The sequence below is a fragment of the Mauremys reevesii genome, linkage group 11 (genome assembly GCF_016161935.1).
Source record: "Mauremys reevesii isolate NIE-2019 linkage group 11, ASM1616193v1, whole genome shotgun sequence".
In the NCBI taxonomy this organism is placed as follows: domain Eukaryota; kingdom Metazoa; phylum Chordata; order Testudines; family Geoemydidae; genus Mauremys; species Mauremys reevesii.
The window spans coordinates 39289357-39312194 of record NC_052633.1 but is presented as its reverse complement, the minus strand read 5'-3'; the positions used below and the strand labels follow the sequence as shown (position 1 = coordinate 39312194).

At 40.9% G+C, this 22838-nt stretch overlaps 1 protein-coding gene across 8 annotated transcripts in view; it reads right to left on the bottom strand.

The window, feature by feature from the left end:
• Positions 1–833: 833 nt before the first annotated feature.
• Positions 834–22838, bottom strand: part of METTL8 (methyltransferase like 8) — a 156806-nt gene continuing 134801 nt past the window's right edge. For 6 of the 8 annotated variants that reach the window (XM_039494862.1, XM_039494861.1, XM_039494864.1 and 3 more), the window contains 8 exons: positions 18798–18889; positions 13987–14384; positions 13394–13443; positions 9894–9957; positions 9416–9555; positions 6218–6324; positions 6054–6119; positions 834–1245 (listed from right to left, as the gene is read on the bottom strand). In XM_039494862.1, coding sequence (XP_039350796.1) covers positions 1055–1245; positions 6054–6119; positions 6218–6324; positions 9416–9555; positions 9894–9957; positions 13394–13443; positions 13987–14384; positions 18798–18889 — 1108 coding nt within the window. In that variant the 3' untranslated portion in view covers positions 834–1054. Of the gene's footprint in view, positions 1246–6053; positions 6140–6217; positions 6325–9415; positions 9556–9893; positions 9958–13393; positions 13444–13986; positions 14385–18797; positions 18890–22838 lie in introns of all 8 variants that reach the window. The other 2 variants (XM_039494860.1, XR_005586218.1) reach the window with 2 other exon arrangements.

The window sequence follows — 22838 nt, the reverse complement described above, 5'->3', positions numbered from 1 at the left end:
CCCTCTGCTTCCCAGTGTTAGGTGTTTCTACCCATCACAGTCCCCAACAAACATGACTGCCTCAACTTCTGCCTCCTTCCGCTACCTCATCCCAGTCTTCTCAATAAACCCTATATCCCAGACTGCTACTTAGCCATTGGGGAAGGCTTAGCTCCCTAATCTAATTAAATACAATCCTTTTTACATAAAAGTGAAGTCAGTACAAACTAAAATTTCATATACTGTCTTGTTTATACTGCTTTATATACTATACACTGACATGTAAGTACAATATATGTATTTCAATTGATTTATAATGATATGGTAAAAATGAGAACGTAAGCAATTTTTCAGTAATACTGTACTGTCACACTTTTGTATTTTTATGTATGATTTTGTAAGCAAGCAGTTTTTAAGTGAGGTTAACCTTGGGGGTATGCAAGACAAATGAGACTCCTGAACGGGGTACAGTAGTCTGGAAAGGTTGAGAGCCCCTGGTGTAGGGGATTTCTCAAAGTATGTCTACACGGCAATAAAACACTTGCGATTGGTCCAAGTCAGCTGAATCGCTCCTGGGGCTTGGGCTGCTAGCCTATAAAATTGCAGTTTAGATGTTTGGGTTTGAGCTTGGGCTGGAGCCCAGGCTCTGGGACCATACGAGGAGAGAGGGTAGGAGCAGCTTTAACTATGAGAACTGGCATTCCTGTGCTCAAACCATGCAAGACAATTCTCCCATTTCAGTCTAAAATTCTCTTCACAAATTATGAGAATTGCAGCAGCAAGTTGACTTGTTATATTTTAATATTATTGTTCAACTATTCAAACCAAATAATAAGAGGTCATTGAGATATGAATAGGTTAGTGCACAGCCATTTTATTATGTACACAAGCAGAGACAAGAGACATTTTTCCACATCACTTCTTAACAACAAAAAAGTACACTTTTTAAAGAAAATGCTTTCAGTTCAACATTTTTTCTGCCTTTTCAGCAGTTAACATAGGATCCACAGGAAATATATATGTACTCACTTGTTTTGGTCTCTGGGGAATACAATATATTTAGCTATGAGGGTGCCTATTGGCGGCTATTCTGAGGTGGCTGAAATGGTTTTTGGAATTTGCCTTGTATCCAAACTCGCTGCATTTTCACTTTTTTCTTCCTGTTGACTTGTAATCGTCGATCAACTAGATTCTGCACTTCAACTAACCCAGCCAGGGTAAATATGTTGTGGACCTCATCTGTTCCCCAAATGAGAAGTAGAATTACTATAATTAAAAAAAACCAAACTGATACAGCCAGTTAAAGAAATTTACCAATTTAACACATATACTGTAGTTCATCAGAGCTGGAATCAGCTCTGCTTTGTAATCTGATAACCCAGAGCTAGAACAGTCCATGAGAAATCCTTCTGTAAAAGAGACAACCTTTGTGGCATCATTGAGTTGTAATACAGTATAAAATCTCACACCTGGGGTCCAGAACATATTGCTCATAGTATATAACAACCTTTCTTCAGGGCTCCAAGTTACACTGGATTTGAGGAAGGCAAATATACAACATTTTGATCATTCTGGATATGTCTACACTGCAACAAAAAACTTGCAGCACCAAGTCTCAGAGCCTGGGTCAATTAACTAGGGCTCAGGGGCTTGGGCAGCAGGGCTAAAAATTGCACTGTAGACATTTGGGCTCAGGCTGGAGCGTGGGCTCTGACAATCCCCTCAAGCCTGAGTCAGATGACGGGCCAGCCACAGCCGTGCTGCAGGTCTTATTGCAGTGTAGATGCACCCCTTGGTTTCCACAGTAAAGTATAAAAACTACTGTATAAAACTACCTTTAACATCTTCTGTGGTGAGTCCCAACTGCTAATGCCAACGTCATTCTCTATCACTGCACAACCTCAGCTAAGTGATGTCTTCTTTTGATAAGCAGGTGCTACTGATCTGTCTGGGCACCCCCTTTCAGTCAGCGCCTGGACTGCTGGGTCCATGATCCTTTGTGTCCATGATCCCAGAATGTTTTAAGCTCATGGAGCCTGAATGGAGTCCAGCCACTGCCCCAAGGCACGCTCTCTGGGTGTGTCTACACTGCACACCCCTTTCATCATACATACTTGCATAGTCCCCCCAGCGAGTAACAACAGCAGCGTAGCCAGTGAGGCCCAGTACAGGCAAGTGGAGAAAAGACACTCCTGAAGGTGTGGGTATGTATGCTCTCTACTCACCCAAGCCCTGCCTCTCCAGCTACACTGCCATTTTGAGCAATGTCCCACTGCTGGAGCCTTTCCACTCTGCAGGAAGAGACTCCACCAGTGGAGAGAGACTCTAGCAGGGGAAGGAGGCAGGGGAAAGGCTCCACCAGCTCCCCGCTGCTGGAACCTTTGCCCTCTGCCAGAGTCTCTTCCATGAGGTGAGGAAAGGTTCTGGCAGGGGGGAGGTAGCAGCGAAAGGCCCCACCGCCATGAAAGGCTCCAGCAGCAAGGAAAGGCTTTGCCAGTTCCCCGCTGCTGGAGCCTTCCCCACAGTAGAGAAAGACTTCAGAAGGGAGGAAAAGCTCTGACAGAACCGTTTCCCACTGCCTCTCTCCTGCCAGACCCTTTCCTTGCTGCAGTGAAGGGCTCCGACAGCAAGGAGTTTTCCTGCTGCCTTCTCTCTGCCACAGCCTTCCATTGAGACTCGTAGCTACACACTGCAGTGTGGACGCAGCTTGCTTTTTGCTGAGGCAGGTTCCTACATGCCACAGGCAGTGCTGTGTAGTGTAGATTAAGCCTCAGAGCACAGACCTGCTGCCTAGCACCCAATCCTGTAAACTCCACCTTAAAGGTCTGAAGCTTCTGATTAAAGTTTAACTCCCTCAAGGGCATACAGCAGTTGTGAAGCAGTTAACACAAACACACACTTTGCACAAAGTCTAACACATTAATACTCTTTTATACTTAATCACATAGAAACCAAGAGAGTACAGCTCATACAAAACAAAGACCACCACAACCTGCCGCAATTTCCTTCCCACTACAGGGCATTCTTTGCGCTGGGATTAGAGCAGTGGTTCTCAAAGTTTTGTACTGGTGACCCCTTTCACACAGCAAGACTCTGAATGTGACTCTCCCTTATAAATTAAAAACTCTTTTTTATATATTTAACACCATTATAAATACTGGAGGCAAAGCAGGGTTTGGAGTGGAGGCTGACAGCTCGTGACCCCACATGTAATAACCTCGCGACCCCCTGAGGGGTCCCGACCTCCAGTTTGAGGACCCCTGGGTTAGAGTCCCTGGGGTTGTCCAGAGTCCTTGGGGCCATCTGGGCTCAGATAAGTGGGCAGAGCTCCACTGCCCCCATGAGGCTGCTACATGCTGGATGACTTTGCTCCCTCCTATCTCATGCTTTCTTTTCCTATATGAACCTCTCTGTTCCTGTGTGGCTTGCTATTTAAATCCCCTGCCCCCCCCCACCTTCTTTTGTTCTGTCCTTTATGTAACTTTTCACTGCTCCTGCCTCCAAGGGGTGAAGCGAAAACCGGTTTTCTAAGGATGCAGCTGCTTTTTAGAATAGCCTCTTTGTAGTCAAAGTGCCATCATTAACATTAAATATTCCCCGGTGTTACTCTCACGTGTGTACTTGCTACAGGACCTGTCACAGCAATGGTGGATCCACATACATACAGGCACTTAATAACACAAATTCACCATAGCAACCAGATTTCATAAGCTATATAAATGGAGCCAGAATTTACAACAGTAGGCACTCCCCATTTTCTGCTAAGAATCAAGAGATCCCATGGCATGTTAGGGTTCCCCCACCCCCATAGCTAATATCTGAATCCCTCCTACTCATTTCCCCAGTCTCTTATGACAAAGATGTCAGGCCAGACCCTTGGCTCCAGGGAGGTCCAGTGCAGGCCAGGGAGGTATAGGCAGCATAAAACTCCCCTTTGTGTTCCCCAAATCCTTGGCTGCTGGGTGTAGGCCAGTCCTCCTGTGCCAGGTTTTGTTCATTGCTAACAGCCCTAAGAGGCCAACAGTCATTCACAGAGCCATGGGTGATTCTACCCAAGCCAGAGATACCTGCCAGAGACAGTCAGGATCTGCCAGAAGTAAAGCACCAGCACATGCTCTCCACTCCATTATTTGGCCCAGCATGTTTACTTCAAGTATAAAAGATATTTCTTTCACAGTAGGAAGGATCTTTAAGAAAGCATTCGAGGTGAGACTCTTCAGAGTAAAATTCCAAATGTAGTAAAATTCCAGTAAAATTTGAATGTCCCCAGACCCCTGGGAGGGGGAAGACCCACACACTGAGACTGCTCTATGTATGGGTCATGGGAACACAATCAGCTCCTAAGAACCACCGTTTAGCTGCTAAATGGTATTTCTTTAAGAGATCTGATTTTGGATCTCATGCCCTAGTTAATCAGGGGCAAGCACCATGCAAGTCAGAGCTAAATCCTGTGTAAAATTGTGGATGCTATCAAAAGTAGGTCGAAGGTTGTGACCCATAAACCTCTTAGTGCTAACTGTCAAGGGAGTTACAGGAATATCCTGATTATGGTATGTACATTCTCATTCACCAAAGCATATCTTGTGAGGTCTTAAACGAAAGCCAGGGTTACGCTGGTCATTAATATTGTTGTGCAAGATCTGTACAAATACTATGTAAGGAGTTTTGTATGTATACTAAAATATATTCCTCAAATCTGTATTAAGGCAGAGTTGACAAATAGGTTTCTGTCAGAGCAAGGATGTTTATTCACCTGTCTCTGTTGGTCTGCGTGCAAATTAAGCACAATAAGTTAACACAAAGGGAAGTCATTTACAAAAAGTCAGAGGGGAGATATGAAGTCAGCAGGAAGACAGTGCACCTGAGAATAACCTACGGTGGGGATTGGCCGGACTCTGGAAGTACAAGCAATGAACTTTAGGGAATATAAAATGAAGACAAGGCAGACCCCCTTTATCCTACACCTAGGAAGTCATTGAGCAGTGCTATTGCATTCATGAAAATGGATCACAACCAGGCTTGGATGAAGCTCTGCAAAGGACATCTGGATGAGACAAATTTATTTAGATTTGAGATTAGCCTATTAAATTTAGTCTCTGTGGATTGTATTATGATTTTGTTTTATATAACCCATCTGTTTCCATTATACTTACTCACTACCTCTTAAATCTTGATTGCTGATAAAAAACTTATTATTGTTTTCACAATAAATAAATCTCAGTGCTGTGGTATTGTACAAGGAGATGATCCTGAGTTGAATCATTCAAGCTGGTATGCACACTGTTCCTTGGGGACAGCAGGCCTGATGTTACTATGGATGTTCAGTGGATAAGGGGTTGAACACTGCAGGGGAATGCTTCAAAGGGGATCAAGGACTCGTGTGCACCTATGGTTAACCTGCAAAGCAAAATAAGGGCTGGCAAAGCCCAGAGGAGATTGTTTGGGTGGTTAACAGACTGGAGGTGTCAGGGAACTGAGAGTTAAGCACAAGCAATTCTCCCTCTCACTGGAGGCAGGGAGGTAACGAGGTGACTCATAGTCCTGGATACCCCAAGAATTATCATAAAGGTACCTAATTAGTTAAAACTGCTCATCTCCAGTAGGAAACTCCTCCCAGTATAGACTTACTTCTTGCTAAAATTGATCAACCCAGTCCTAGGAATTTAAAAAGAAGCAAATGGAAAAAATGGACTACATACTTTTTACTGGTCCCATAAAAACAATTGTGTGCTCCTGTCTAATCTTCTATATAATCTGATATAGCGACAGAAATAAAGCAATGATGCTAGTGCAGAGGAAACTTATTTATAAAGGGTAAAGAGGCACTCAAACTACTGTTAAATTAAAATAGTTGAAGTATGATAACTTAAGCTTCAATGACACAGCTGAGGAAGGGAATCAAAGTTTGATGCTGGAAAAGAAAAAATCTTCCACAAAAATGAGCTTCATGTTTTTGAAAAATGGAGAGTTAAAGGGGTATGAAAATTACTTACATAGCTTTTTAAGTGGCTTTGTACCCCATGTCATCTAAAGAGACACTCAGAACTTTTCTATAAAACAGAAATTTGTTTTACCTTCTGTAAAGAAATAAACTCTGGTACCGTCTCCTCGTACATAAAAATTCTCTGACAAACAGCGGCCTAAAAGATAAAAATTGTGACTAGAATGACTGTGCTATCCCTTTAAAAGATATGCAAAGTGAAAAATAAATATTAAACAAACGTCTCTTAGGAAATACCTTTTTTAAAACGAAGCTGAGATGTATCGTATCTTCCGTAGTCTCGAAATAACAACATCCCTCCAGGTTTCAATAATTTGGCCAGTCTACTTACAACTCCTTGCATCCTTAGAAAATAAAATGTGACACTGGTGTAACTCCAAACGTAGCTTTTCTCTTGCCACTAGGTTCAACATGTTGTTTTTGAGGTCTCAGTGAGAAGGGACGGTCTTCAATCACGTAAAAATGTCAGACACTAACAAACAGCTTCAGTAGGAAGAACAATTTTTTTTTTTTACAAAGATGCAAAGGCACAAAAATGCAACAGGAACTTTTATTGAATAATATAAAATGGGGGGAGAGGGAATGAGCCCTTTCCTCCTCTCTAGCAAAATATCAAGAATGGATTAAAGTAAGATTCTTGAGATCCAATCCCTCATGATCAAAGGAAGCCTAGACCTGCAGTGAGTTACAAGTAAAGCAGTAGGCAGTTGCATGGCATAAAGCTGAATGAACAGCCAACTACCAAGGTAGGATGGGTTGGGCTACCTGCCAGGATAGGGTGGATCGGGCTGTCTCTTTTGGCAGGAAGATCAAATACTCTGGAGCAGGAGGCAGACAAGAAGCTCTCTCTCTAATCCAGCTATCTATCTATGTATTTATACCATACACACAACAGCGGACTACGAATCTCTATCCTAGTGGAATAAAAGGAAGAGTTTGAGATCTGTCAATGGAGGGGAATTTGGCAGGAGAAACTTGGCTGAAGATACTGGCAGGAAGCAGAGACAAGAAAAGTCTAGCATCCTCTAAAGCCCTGAAATTTTGGTGGATCTGGGCCTTGTCTAGCATTAATCTACCCTTACCTAAGATCACCGAACCATTTGCATTTACTGTAGGAGTAAATGTCACGCTCATGAAAAGGTTCTTTGTTCTATTTCCCATTTCTTTGGCCAGTTTACCTTGACCTGTCTGGGTGCCAAGTGGGGGAGCAGCGAGTATGCTGCACCCTGAAAAGAGCTGTTGTGAGATACATCCTCCTCTAATACAAGATATGAGCACACAGGTCCTCTAATACAAGATATGAGCACACAGGCACCGCACTTCCAAGGGTGTCTCTGAGGTACAGTGTCTCCTGGGCTTCTCCCCCAGCTCACACACTGGCTCATGCTTAAGGCTATCCCTAGAAGCACAATCTAGCAAGAGAGCAGAAGCCCAGTCTTGCTCCCACTGACTTTGAAGGTGCAGGATCAGGCCTTAACTAAGCAGAAAAGGAGAATTATGAGCTAAGAGAAACCATTCAAAAAGGAAAATATGCACTTTTAAAGGAAATCCTGTGCTTAAATTCAGAAATAGAGGAAGACAAACATTTAAAGGGCCTCTGTTTTGTTCATACACAAAATCTGCACATTTTTGCCAAGCAAAAAAGGGGTAGCATAGCTGCATGTACAAACGGGCATAAGAGTTCTCAGAGCAAACAGGCGGGCACAGAATTAGAAACTCCGCACATGAAAATGTGTTCTGTGCACTTACATGGGGATACTGACAAATACTACACGCACATGAAGTAGGAACCCTTTGAAAATTTGGCACAGTATAAATACCACATGGCATATAGGAAGGTTAATGGCTTCCAAATTATCTTGTTTTTGAGAACAACATAATTTCAAAAGGGGGGCTGCTAGCAGAAAAGAAGAGTGTTGCTTTATAAAGTAAAAGAACAGCAACTGTCAAAACGAGAACACAATAGCTAACAACAAAGGTGCTGAATGAGAATGTATACATCCCAGAACCTTACATTTCCCAGGCACCCAAGTGTTTTTATTTAAGGCTCTGCATTATCATTCTCTTGGTTTTCCTTGTCATTTCTTATATTTCAAGCTGTTAGACAATTGTTATAAAAATCAACAAGGGTCTAGATTACAATTTTTTTATGCAACCACTATATTTCTAGGGGATATTGTAATGAAGAAAGTATATTTTAGTACTTAAGCTTTTGGAGACTGGATTATACTGCATAGGAATCTATACCCAGAAATCTGTATGCATTTATACATATAAATGCCCATGTCAGCATTCATTTGGCTAATCTTGGTGGTGGGGGAGGGGAACTGTATTCTTAAGGGTCACTGCGAAAAACACACTCAGAAATTCTGTCTGTGAGCATTTTATCATTTCTCCCGTGGACAAAAGGTGTGATAAAAATATATTTTTCCTGGTATCCTCCCCACTGCATTGCTGCACTTACACAAATTTCAATCTACTGTCTGAATTGTGTTTGGAATCTGCACCCAGGCTTAGCAAAACGCTCTTCTGCACATGACTCATATGCTCATCTTTGCACAAACAGGAAGGAGAGATATGCTTTCTGGGAAAGATCGTCTTTCTGCAAAAGCTAATGATTAATAACTCAGCCATTCAGGCAAGAAAACAGTCCTCAAATGTAAAACTGACTCAGGTGAGTACTGTTCCAACGTCTGCTGAGCATGGATGGCCATATTTAATGCAGTTCTTAAAACAACACACTTAACATTACATGTGCAATATGCATTTCCTTTTGTACAGTGTGGTTAAAGGAGCAGTTGAATAGTAAGTGTGAATAATATATACCCTTTTGTATTTTTCCCCATGAGAAAGAATATTCTTTCAAAATTTGTCAGTATTAGCTGGTTCTTTAGATATTGAGAGTTGCTTCAGTAATAAAGCTAATAGCTCCCAACCCAATATAGTGCAAATTAGATTAATTTGCCTAATCCAAACAAGCCGGGTCCTCTTAAGTGATCTTCTTCATAAGAGGCCCATATGTATGCAGTTGTATGCAACTAATGAATCGCAGCCTGGGTCTTTATCAACATGTTGTAAGATGCTAAATCACGGATATTTGTTTTTGATCACCAATATCACCTCTGGGAGACTAGTAGCCTGTTTCTGAATTTGTAACTTTCTTGAAGCACTGTCACTTTTTATAGGTATATGTCTTTCAAGAAGAAGTTCATTTCATTTTGATGGTGACAGGAGGCTCACTAATGAAGTGGTTTGACCAGCTTCTCTCTTAGATTCCGAAAAGGCGAAAGCGGCATTTAAAATGTCCTGCATTATACATAATGTAGCTTACTGAATAATAAATTCAAGATTCATCATCTCACTTTGATATTCTTGAAAACCACTAGTGATAAAAGAGCTTTAACAGATTTGCTTTGCCCTTTAGTCTTCATTTACCTGTCAGGATGAATGGCAGAGAGCACAAAGACAAGTAGAATGACATCTTGGATCTCATCTGGAAAAGGGTAGGGTAAGGAATCATCACATACATCATGAACAAAGGCAGAACACCAGGCTGAATTGTAGGACAAGTGTGACTGTAATGATAAAGATTAAGAGAAACATAGACAGAACAGTAGTAGTTAGTCAACTTACCATGACTCAAGAAACGTTTTTTCAATTATTCAGTTTTGTAAAATATTTCTCATAAAGCTGATTCTGTTCTGGGATCTTGCTCAGGGTGAGAGACAGTCCCACTGGCGGCATTCACTCCTCTCTCTGCAGAGAAGGACTTTGTTCTTTGGAGTATTAAAAACTCCAGTTTAAAGTTGTCAAAACCATTGTGCTCCATTTCACAAGAATGGCCTCCTTGCAGCTTTCTGAATGACAGGCTCATGGGGTACATCACACTTTCTAAAGTGAACACTTGAAATACCTTTACTAGCTCCACTGCTCCCGACGCAAAATCACAGCAGTACAGAAAGGCTCCAGGGGTATTGCTATGAACACAAAACAAACATCAATTAAAGAAATGCTATCGTACTAACCACATGCAGCTCTTTGGGGTACTCCCTAGGTTTGATCAAAATCCCTTTCACTGGTCTCAGCAACATGCTTTATATTGTCCAGCAGAAAGCAAACAGACCAGAGCTGTAGGAATATCTGCCAACAGTTCGTGGGGTGGGAATTGGGAGGGGGGACACCAAGCTAGGAAGAAAGTGTAAGTGGAAAGCAAGAGAAGGAAGACGACTGGACGGAGTCACAGCCATCAAATACTTGTGACGATACCCAGGTGCTGCATTGCATCAATATGCAATAATGGGTCACACTTTCACTCTGCAATCATTTTGTGGGTTTCTGCAACTCCACTCAGAGATTTTCTGGCACTGGGTCTATGCATGTAATTTAATTAGCAATATGAAAAATATTTATTTCAGCTTCAACGGAGGAAATTACTTAACAGTTATTAACTGTTCTGAAGACGTTTGGGTTCCCAGGTGTCATTTGCGCTGGCTGTGATCAGATTATGTGGTTTTGATTGTTTCCTTCCATTACCCTGGGCCTTTTTTCATCAAAATACATGTCGGTTTCCTGTAGTGCTAGCTTCCCTTCCCCTCACATTCAGTGCAAAGCCAGTTGCAAATTTTCCTCACATCAAAACATCAGATGTCAGGAACCCAGGGCAGAATTTTTTCAACTCTTCAACAATCAGTGTAAATGAGGGCGAGTCAAGCAGCACTCCCACTAATTAAGGAACAGGATTAGCCCTCAGAAAAACCATCTCTCCTAAAGTGCTGGAGATTTTGGAAAGGAAGTCACACCAAAGAGAAAATGTGTCCCTGTGCCCAGCAGATTCTGCTGTATACCCAGCTCAGTAGACCATATCTCTAAGGGAGCTGAGCAGGAGAACCCTCTTGGACCAAGAGCAGCTGATCTTGATCTCACTACTGAGCAAAACCCTCATCAGCCCTGTGAATGCTTAAGAGATGTATTCAGGCAACCAGTGGAATTACAGGTCCCAGACTGGATGTGAGATCTTGTGGAACCTGAACCCCCTAGCATGACTGAGGGTAAGCAGCTGGGGTTTTGACTGACCTAGTCCTACTTATCCAATTCACTCACCAAGGTGTATAAACAGCTGTTCTCTTCTCATAAAGTGGAAAGCGAACTGCATGAAAAGCCTCTGTCAAACAACAGGGATAGTTCTGGTCTGGATAGTTATTTCACAGCCAGCATATCTGGACCCTAGTCTGAGGCATGGCCAGGCCGCTCTGCGCGGTGTGCGCTACCCACAGGCACTGCCACCGCAGCTCCCATTGGTCATGAACTGCGGCCAATGGGAGCTGAGGAGCCAGTGCTGGGGGCAGGGGCAGTAAGAGGAGCTTCTTTGATTGCCCCTGCATCTAGGAGCCGGAGGGAAACGCCAGCCGCTTCCGGGAGCTGTGCAGAGCCTGGGCAGGCAGGGAGACTACCTTAGCCCCACTGCACCACCACCTGGACTTTTAACGGCCCGGTCAGCAGTGCTGACCGGAGTCACCAGGGTCCCTTTTCGACCAGGCGTTCCAGTAAAAAAACGGTTGCCTGGCAACTCTAAGCACTAACTGTGTCAAGCACCATCCCTTTTTATTTTTAATTTTGGATCATTAAAAAAAAAATTAAAAATATTCCACAGAAAGGGGAAGGTTTTCTTTCAAGCACAGTGGGACTCTACATTGTATTACTATTCTTTTGTGAAAACAAAAGGCAATTTTACATTGCCAAATATAGTGTGAATTGTACTTGGATACAAGATGTGCCTTCCAATAGATAAGAGATGTTTCCATCAATTCAAATATGAAATCAATGCATATTCTTAACTGCAATGTATTCTTAACTGCATTCAGACTTCAGTTACACCTCTGTGTTTTAAATGCTAAATACTATGTAGTTAATGCACCTATCTGGTCACATGCAGGATTTGCATACAAACTGATATCACTGAGTAAAATGCTGATTAATAGGAGGACTCTTAATTAAAACAAGTTTTGCAGTACAAATTATGCTTCCTGTATAATGCACACCAGTTTGAGTTTTTCCCCATATACGTACCTAATAATGTCTTTGCTCCCACACAACACTACTTTCTGTTGTTTTCATTGATAATGCAGGTTTCTCCTTTCACAATATAATCTGAAGTTTAGGGGAGAAGGATTGTTTCAGGGCTAAGGCCTGGTAGTTTGGAGACTGGATTCTTTTGCTAACTGCAACACACTTCCTGTGTGACCTTGGCACACCACTTAGGTGTGTCTACATAGCTGCTAGGAAGGTGCTTCCCAATGTGGGTGGGCAGACAGACACACACCAGCTCTGCTAGAGCCACAAGCAGTGTGGTGACAGCTCGGGCTACCCTGGTACGTACCCGGGGGCTGCCGGTTTGTATTCGGGTAGCTAGCCTGAGCCACTACCTGTCCCACTGTGGCCACACGGCTATTTTTACCATGCTATCTAGAGCAGAGCTAGCGTGTGTGTATGTCTCCCTGGGCCAGGAAGCATGCTCCCAGCTGCCCTCAATCTCTCTATATCTGAATTCCCACATCTGTGAAATGGACACAATAGTGCTTATACCACAGGAATGCTGTGGCTAACAAATGTCTGTGAAGTGGACTGAAGTCACTACAAAAGTGCAAATTATTAGTATTGGGCTGCAGAACAACAATTAATGTGTTGCACACAAGTTTCAGAGATGAGAGCAGAAGAGAGTCTGTCCCTTCCCCTGATGTGTGGACATCGTTTCCAGTGAAAGCTAAGAACGTGCACCGAAAGGAGAACATTCTCTCACAACACTTCCTTCTGAAGACAAAAGCTATGTGGATGGGATGGGATTGAGGGTTCAAGGGATTAAGTAATGCAACACGGAACTTTGGGTCTCTGTGTCATTAAAACTTGAGCTGCTTTAAATTGAGAATATGGACCAAATTCAGAAGTGACATAAGGGGTCAAAGATAACACTCACAACTTCTTGCCAATGTGGTAATATACACCATCATTTCTGTCACCTCTGAATTTGGAACCAGAAGTTGATACTATCTGATGGCTCTTCAGTGACCTGTATGACAAGTGTTGGTGGTCTCAGTCCGGTGCCACTGGACTAGTGTAAACACTCAAACTAACACAAGCGACAGACACTTTTGTTAGTAGTTGGCATGAACGAACCTGAAGACTGACCTACCACCTCAACACCCAATGTTTTCCCTTCTAAATCAAAGCCAAATAACTCGCTCAGCACCATGGGGAACAACTTGCATGGCTACTGCCACATTGTCCCTGTTCTGTGGGTAACTAGAAGACTCTGGTGTGTAGCACTGTCAATCCAGCATTTCTCACAGCATAAGACTAGCTTAAAACTTTTTTTTCATTCATGTTGGGCTTGTATTTGGGGGGATTGACACTGCTTACCATATAACTTTCAAAATAGGAAAAGCACTATTTCCAGCACCACAACCAACCTGGAATTAAAGCAGAAACAAAAATTTAACTAAACCATCAAATAAAGCCTGTATCCCAAATTAACGGAAACAATTACAGTGGTTAAAGTAGTAAAAAAAAGGGGTAAATGGCTTTGTTGCTCCTTACACCGCAACTCTCAGAAGCACTGACTCTTCCGCTATACTTATGGACCAAGATCAGGTCCTACATTCTCTCCCATGCCCAGAAAAGATTCTTCTCCCAGGGCCAACTGCACAGGAAATTGTAGTTTTCTTGTACAATTTTGTTATTTTGTCACACAGCATTGGTTTAGACAGAACAAAATATTTTAAATGGGGATTTTCAGATAGGCCTAAGGGAATCAGAAGTACAAATCCCAATGACTTTCAGTGGGAACGGGGCATCTAAATTTTCTTAGGTCTCTCTGAAAATTTCAGGCACAAGGCAAAAGTAGTGTTGTGAACTCTGAATAGTTGTTGCCTTGATAAATATTAAGCAATCATTATATTTGAAGCCATCATTTGGAGTTGTAAATTATGTGTTGAATGTCTGCAGTAAAATACCTCTAGTATTCTATAAGTAGCACCACTGCCAGGGAAGGATTCTTGCTTCACAGTTTCTTGTTCACAGTTCTTAACATGTTTGTTCTCAGTAACAGGTTCTGCTTGGTTTTTGTTGTATGAGTGTCCTTGCACAGAAATTAAGCCATCCACCAAATTGTTCTGGCAATAATCTTTGCCTTCTTCAAACATTCCAGGAAAGCCCACATTTGTGCAACCGTTTGTAGCATTCAGTTTTACAGGATAAGAAGATTTTTCCTCTTTATTCATCTGATCTTTCTGTCCTTTTGGAAGAATTTCTGGAAACTCCAGAAATAGCCAATTACGATCCTTGAAAAAGTTATTCTTATGAGTCTTGTAAAATTCATTCCAGTATTTACTAGCTTCTCTTTCATATTTGTCTGGAACAAAAAAAAAAAAGGGCACTTAATTGTCATAATAAAACAATATGAAATTTAAAAATGAAACTAGATAATAGCAGAGATAAAGGTTACGAAATTTGATGCTCTCCACACGGTGTTGTTTAAATCAAATATCAAGTATTATGGCCCAGTCCTTTCACCTGTGTACAAGGAAAACTACTACTGGATTTAAAAAGGATTTTACCTGCATAAAGACTATAAGAACAGGCTTTCTGCATCTTTCATTCTATTTTTGTTCAGTCATGCACAAGGAGAATGTCACCAAAATGTACAATAACCTGCTTACCCAAGTTTTATTTCATATAAACCAACTCTTAATACTTCCATTTTTATAAATAAGAGATATATTTAATTTATATTAACTAACTATAGGGAAAGATATATGAGCCTCTAGAAATGGGTTTGCAAAATCCATGTGTACAGCTATATTACAGACAAAGTTATTGCATGCAAAATTACCAAGTAAATATTAGAACATTAGGATAAAATATTAGTTAGGAGGCCAAAAATAAACATCCCTGGTGTAAGCTGATGCAACTGCACAAAATTTGGTTCCATGGCTCTAATATTGTCCCATCTAAAAATCCATAAGCAATATTATAAAAGAATCTAAATACCTACTGATTTGTAATACACAAATTTGCAAACCTGCTTTCATCTACTGTAACAGCTCACGTATACTATACACACATACAAACACACGCACCTATAAATTGTTCAGGAAATAATGAAGCCGTAAGCCAAATTATAAAAGCAATGCATCACTTTAGTTAAGGTTTCTCTGCTCTTTGAAATTAATACTCTATCGTGACTTATGAATTTATATGAACAACAGCAAATGTTTTGCTAACTGCAATTCTCTCTCTAAATATATGCTATTAGAAATCCACTCCTTCAGAGCCATATTCACTGATTGGTGTTATTGTATGTGGCCAATAGCAGCCCATACTCTTTTAACCATACTACTGATGTGCTATAGAAAATTATAACATGTGCAGGAGCAACAGGAATGCTTGGTTACTTTGCAAACCCTTTAAAGAGATCTGCTAAAAACTGGCCCTTTGTGTTCAAGAATTCTGATTTCTCAGTCAATTTATTTAATATCTAGTACATGATTTAACAACTATTCCATACAATATATACATACAGGGCCACTAGTTCTATATCACATTCCTCCTGTCATTTTCCTTTGTATCTTAAAACAAAATTGCCTACAATCACTCCAATTTTTCAAAGTTAAATAAAGCTGAGAACAGCCATAAGAGATGTGTGGATTAGGAGAGGTAGTGAGACGTGCCAATGGGGTGACAGAATACCGTGTAGTAGAGATCTGCATAATTCTTTATTAAAGGGCAAGACCCAGTCATGCTCAGTAACGGTGCAAAGTTGTTTTACACTGCAAGTACAGAGTTAACTGAGGTAATACATACTGGATTTCAAAAGTCTATGTCACACTTGTATAGATACTTGATGATAAAAATGCAAAACCAAGCCTCCTTCTCAAAAAAGTCTTAAATTACTTTCATCTCTTTGTTAGATTCACAATTTTTCCTAAATGTCTGATCAAAACACAATTAAAAAACCTTGCATTTAACTTCCCTGTAAGATTTCTAGATTTGATAGCTTGTTTAATACAGGAGCACAATGCTTAAAATTAAAGCCTTTAAAAAAGTCAGGTTCAGTAGTAACACTAATTTGTGGGCAGTCTTTTTTTTTTTTTTAAACATCCATCCTTCACTGCATTGTGTTATTGCCAATTAGTTTTCCTATCAATATGACAGAACCCATCATTATTAAATTAACTCATTTAACAATTTCTTTATAAATTGATTGGAAAAGAATGTATTACTCATCAAATTCAAGCTACAATGCTCCTGCGCGACTGTCTCTCTTTGTGGTTCAGGCGCAGAGACAGGTAATGCAGTTTCCAGTGCAATTGAATTATTAACTTTCCTTTCTTAATCTCTGAAAATTTCATAAGTAAGAAATGTCAGTCAGCCTAGCTCTTGGGTCATGGTTTTTATTGGCTTCTGTTTATTTTATTAAGCTGCCCAATTGTAGCACTTTCCAAAACCTGGGAAGGCACACGCTAAATGGTGCGCTGAGCTTCTGAAACTAGGATCCTGCAGAAACTGGTTACTTTGCCTCATTTTTTAATGGACTCTTTTGTGCAGTTGCTCTGCCACAGCCTGTAGCCCTTCTTGAGAAGAAGCTGAACATGCTAATAAGCAAACCAAATACTCCGAAGTGGTATCATCAGTCCATTCAGTTTTGCATTTCCTGGTTGTACTGAGGCTTGTCACAGCTATTTTATTTTAGTGATATTACAGTATTGTGGGAAACTCATTTTTTTTCCTTACTGCAGTGTCCAAGGCACTAAAATACCTGCTCATTAGCTTCAGTCTAGTTCATTGTTAATACTGTATAAATAGGCCAAAATGTGATGCCACTTGCAGAACCAAGCTGGAGGTTTTGGTAAAATATTACTGGCAATGCTCGTCTAATTCAAGTTTTAAACAGAGCGACATTCATAGAAAATGTCCTTAAATTCTTACATTTCTTGGCAATAAGCAAATGCATGCTCATTTTATTTCTAGCAAGTGCAAACTAAATTATAATTGACTTTAGATGATGAGTAAGAATGTCACATCAACCACATGTGTACACAGTTAAGTTTTCAACCAGGGGCTCATTTTCAATGGTTTTCAATAAACAGATGAAAATATTAAATGTGACGTTTAAAAGATAAACATTATTTTTTGGATTTAGATAAAGAATGAAAGAATGAAGAGAATGTAAAAGAGCAGGATGACAGTAAGGCCCTAGAATAGAGACATTTTTCAGTCTGGTGTGCAGAGAATCACTCCCATTAACCATGATGGGAAAGCATGCCCTATTCTCAAGGTATTATGCAACAAAGAAATAAGTGTCAGAAAAAAAGCCTCAATCTCAAGGTATTAAAAGGGATGAAGAGCACATTACAGAAGAAGTATTCACAGGTAATTCAAACACACTCCAGTATAATGACACAGTCTAGTTTGACAAAGTTCAAGACCTGCAACCCCATTGTTACCTTAATGCACACAAAAATAACTGTTTTCTGAATATCCTAATAATAGAAAGATTATTGGCCTCCAAGATTAATGCAGCAATAGATTTAATGCCCCAGTTCTGGGAATGTACAAAAACCAAACAGAACAAACCCAGGAGTCTGGATTTCTTGTACATGGAGACCTCCCTCCAATTGCCCCAATCAACACTATCCATTTCACTATATTGCCGATTTTTTTCATCAAAATATGCAGTGTAATCTGCCTTACTCTCCTCCTGCATGCCAATGATTCAGAAACTCTGTGGTATGTGCATGTGTGCAGAGGAGTGCTGGTTTTCAATTATGGGTAACAGAATCATTCGGAATATGAATTCAGTGAGATCCAACTGTGAGTAGAAATTCCACTTTGATGATGCCACCAGTGTGTACGTTCACACTCTTCCCTACGGACAGGGCAAGGCCCTGAACATTTTAATTCCTTTACTCCCCTAATTCACCATCCTTCTGAAAGAGGGAATACATAGCCAGCCAAGGAAACCCCTTAGTTCACAGGAGTCACCTTTGAATGATATGAGAAAACATGCTCTACCCAGCACAATGAGCACAATGTCTCTAAAGCATTTCTAGCTCAAGCTGCCTAGGGCATAAAGCTGGGACCAGAAATCCATCTCAGATCTCCTGAGAGACAGCACTATGCACATCCACTAGCCCACTAAGCTGATCTGCAACCAAATTAAAAAGCAAATGTGAAAATTTTACATGAGAACTTTAGATTTCATCACCCCAATGATTGCAAATTCACTCCCTTTCCCTATGGTGACAGCATAAGCAACAATGGAGGCTTTAATTTGAAGCATTGTAAAGGTCAGGATTCACAACTCTGAAAATCGCAATTTGCAGATTTCATCATATTAGGCCGAGACCTGTTGCCCTGGAGAAAGAGAAAAGGATAATTGAATAGCTAGGTAAAGGTGAATGCTTTTGGACAAGTTTGTCGTGGTTAATAAGACAAAGGTAAATAAGCAAAAAGTGGATTTAATCAAGGAAAAAATATTAATAAAAAAGAGCATTCTTGGAGCATTAGAACTTCTTAGGAATTATGTAAAAGCAGCAAAGAGTCTTGTGGCACCTTATAGACTAACAGACGTTTTGGAGCATGAGCTTTCGTGGGTGAATACCCACTTTATCACATGCATCCGACGAAGTGGGTATTCACCCACAAAAGCTCATGCTCCAAAACATCCGTTAGTCTATAAAGTGCCACAAGACTCTTTGCTGCTTTTACAGATCCAGACTAACATGGCTACCCCTCTGATACTTAGGAATTATGGGCTCATTACCTTGATCTTCTGGTTGAACCCGCACAAGCGAGTTCTCTGTTGCTTTTTCTCTGGCTCTTTCTTCTTCCTCTTGTGACCACTGCATGTGGTCCCTGCAAAAACACAGTTGCAGAACATGTTTTTAATATGATTTCTCCATAGCCTTTTGGGGGGACTGCTCGCAAATTAACTACATTGTATGTTCCAGTGTCACATAAATACATTCTGGTGCAAGATAATTCTTTCAGCTGGTCCTGATGCAATCTGGAGCTCCTACAGTTCTTATGTTTAGTTCTTTTGCTTTGTTCTGCGTTCCAGCAGCCTCTGTGCTGACAGCTAATATAATATCCTCTCCTAACTGTACACCCTACTAGCTGATTATTTGATTGACTCTGTAGCATGTTGTGTTTTTGTTGCTCTCTCTGTGAGACTTTCTGTAGCTATCCCTTTGCTCAATGATTTATTCTCACATTGGCAATGGTAGAAATTGTAGTGCTGCTTTCTTTATATTTTTGTAATTTAAAAAAAGGCGCTCTTGCTAGCTTGCATTTATCTATGTTGTCTTGTTCTTGTATAAAGTTGATTCATTATGTTGGAGCGATATATTGTATATTACATTCCAACAAAAACAATGTGTCACCTTAACTTTTCCTCCCTGAGTTTATAGTCATACAGTTTTGTATCCTGGTGAGCTGAAGTCCTACAGAACTGTACTTTTTAGAAACAACAATTTAATACAAGAATATATTCATTGGGTTGGTGAAAGACATTTGCAATTTCCATGTATACTTATGGATTACAAAAACATAGATACAGCATCCAAAAGGATGGTGCTATAAAGCAACTAATAGCCAAGCATGAATAACCAGACAGGAATAAAGATTCAGATCTCCTGGCCAATTAATAACTTGCAAATGTCAACCAGACTAGAGTTAATGAATACTGGAGCCAAAGCCCTACCATCGCACTATGCCTATGTCTCCAAAACACACTTTGATTTTTTGCAATGTGAGCAAATTCCCAGGAATGACGCAGGTTCAAACCTGGGAGTTTGTAGGCGTTAAAAAAAATCTAAGCTTGTGTGTGTTACAGATAATGATGAATCACTAGTGACATAAATCTCAACCAGAAGAATGATTAAACACAGACTTCGAACTGCAAATGAGGCAAAATAATCAGCATTTTGTTTTCATCCCTGGGTTTAGCATGCACCTTGCAAGTTAATTCTGTTTATTTCGAATGTCACATTAGATTCATACTTGACTGAGTCTAGGCAGACCTATTAGCGCAGATTCTAATCCAAAGAATCCACTTGTTACTAATGTTTATCATGTGGAGGACCAAAGGTCATCTAGGTAGGAAACTAGCCGCTGCTGAGACAGGGAACACATTTCTATCCAGAAATTCTTACAGCCTATATGGAAGAAGGAAGAGCAATCAATTTCTGAAAACAGGCGAGCTATGCTGCAATACTTTGTGGTTCCAGAACGTGTTGTTATGCTTGTATAAAATGGTTCACCCTGATCATTTAACGGATTCATGTCATACCTTAAATGGAATAAAATAAGGACCTGACCCTGACAAGCGCTGAACTCCAGCAATTCCTATTTACTCTAATGTAGCTCTCAGATCAGGCCCTAAGGACCTGCTAAACTCCCATTTACTTTGACATAAGCAGGATTGGGATCTAACTTGTTTACTTTAACTCCTTTTAAAGACTGTTTTCAAACTGTAAGCTTTTGGGGGGAAAACCTTCAGCTTCCTCTCTGTTTGGAAAGCTCCTAGTACATTTTGGGTACTGCCACAATATAAATAATCATCTCAAATACAGTAAGTCCTCACTTAACGTTGTAATTATGTTCCTGAAAAATGCAACTTTATGCAAAACTATTTTAAGCGAATCCAATTTCCCCATAAGAATTAATGTAAATGGGGGGGGGTTAGGTTCCAGGGAATTTTTTTTTGCCAGACAAAAGACATTATATACAAATACAGTAAAAGTTTTAAACAATTTTAAACAAACAGTTTAATATTGTACACAGCAATGAATGATTGTGAAGCTTGGTTGAGGTGGTGGAGTAAGAGGGTGGAATATTTCCCAGGAAATGCTTTGCTGCTAAATGATCAACTAGCACTAGGCTGAGCCCTCAAGGGTTAATACACTGTTTTTAATGTAGCCTCACACTCTACAAGGCAGCATGGACTGAGGAAGAGGGAGGAAACACAACAGACGAATGGCAGTAGCTGCAAACACTTCCCTGAAAAAAACTCAACATGAGCCCACGCTATCCAGCTGTAGTGCACCACTCCCTCCTCCTCATAGCACATGCACAGCTGCACAGGTGCTGACTTTCCAAAGTGCTGAGGGATGCATGCATGAGAGAGAGAGAGAGAGAGAGAAACGTGCTCTGCTGCCCCTTTAAGTATGCTGACTCCACTTAGAGGACGTTGCCCTTTTAAGCAGATCAGCCAGTTCAGACAGGAAGCAACAGCTTCCAGCAAGCTCCCTCCATTCTGTTCCTGAGCCCCGTCCCCATCCTCTGCTTTGTGGAGAGGGAGTATGGAGCAGGGGGACATCCTGATATCAGCATCCCTCTCCCCCACTTCCCCAGCAAGCAAGAAGCTCCGGGGAGCAGCTCCAAGGCAGAGGGCTGGTCAGGAGCAGCACGGCAGTTGGGGGGAGGGCCACCTGAATTGTTGCTGGGCAGCTGCTAAGCCACATACCTTACAGGGAATTTAGGGGAGATGATGGGGGGGGCTGCTGCCCCCCCTGGTTCTAATCCACACAAGGAGGGGCTGCTCTTCCAGAGAATCCTGGACAAAGCAGGCAGCTGCCAAACGACGGTATACGGGAGCATTGCACAGCTTTAAATGAGCTTGCTCCCTAATAGATCAGCAACGTAACAATGAAACAATGTGACCGGACAACGTTAAGTGAGGAGTACTGTACACACTAGCAATAAAGATTAATTTTATTTTAGCTTGCACATTAAACTTGAACAGGGCCAAGTTGTTCTGCTTTAAAATGCACTGTACATGATCTTTGAGCATATTACTAACCAGGCTACATTTATTTTCAAACAAGGCCAAGTATCATTCAAGACTCCCCCCAGATAAGTTGTTCCAGAAATCAGCAGTTTCAGACGTGTTTTTCACAATAGAAAAGAAAATTCCTACGTTATGAAGAAGGGGACATGTGAGCTGAAATGAGAAGCAGGAGGAAAGGAATATATCAGGCCAATTCCTGAATGTGAAACATAGAAACTAAAAAATGTAAAAAGCCTTCTGATAGTTAAACAGCATGTTCATATGGGATATGGCAAACAGACACTGATGCAGCAGCATTACATAGGGAGGTCTCCACATAAAGATGATCAGAGGCTAAGATGTGGACAAGCCTGCTGTCATTAACAGTTATACATTTTTTTCTCTCTCCCAGCTGCATGCTTGCTTTAACAAATATTTGTCATGGGCAAAGCAAGGAAAATCCCACCCATGTCTGATTTTGCTGTGTTTCTCTTAGAGTCAATGATGTAACAGAGCATATTCCACACCCATTTGTAAAATGTGATGTCCTTATGCCACAGTTTGGACACTGAGGTTTGGGACTGATGGTAAAGATACAGAGTGTGACCCTTACTCTATGGCATCAATGTGAACTATGGAGGACAGGAAAAGCAAATATCAGAACAATGGAATAGGTGACATCCTGGAACATCAGTACAGTTTTACTGTTCTGAGGTAATTCTCCCATGCTCTCATAAAGCCAGATATTTCCTATGCACTAAGGACTAAATTCTGCTCTCAGTGACATGGGTGTAACTTATAGTGACTGCAGCAGGAGTTATACATATGTAACTGAGAACAAAATTTGGTATTAAGTGTAAATAGAAACTTTGTCTTACAAGCCATGAATAATGTTTGCAGTCCCCTAATAAAATGGAAGACAAGAATCCCTCTGCTGACATTAACTGAAATCAGTGCTCAAACATGCAACTGGGTGATCAATTCCCAACCAGACATGGGCATCTCGTTCTGTGTTTTGAGGTTGTTGGTTTTTTA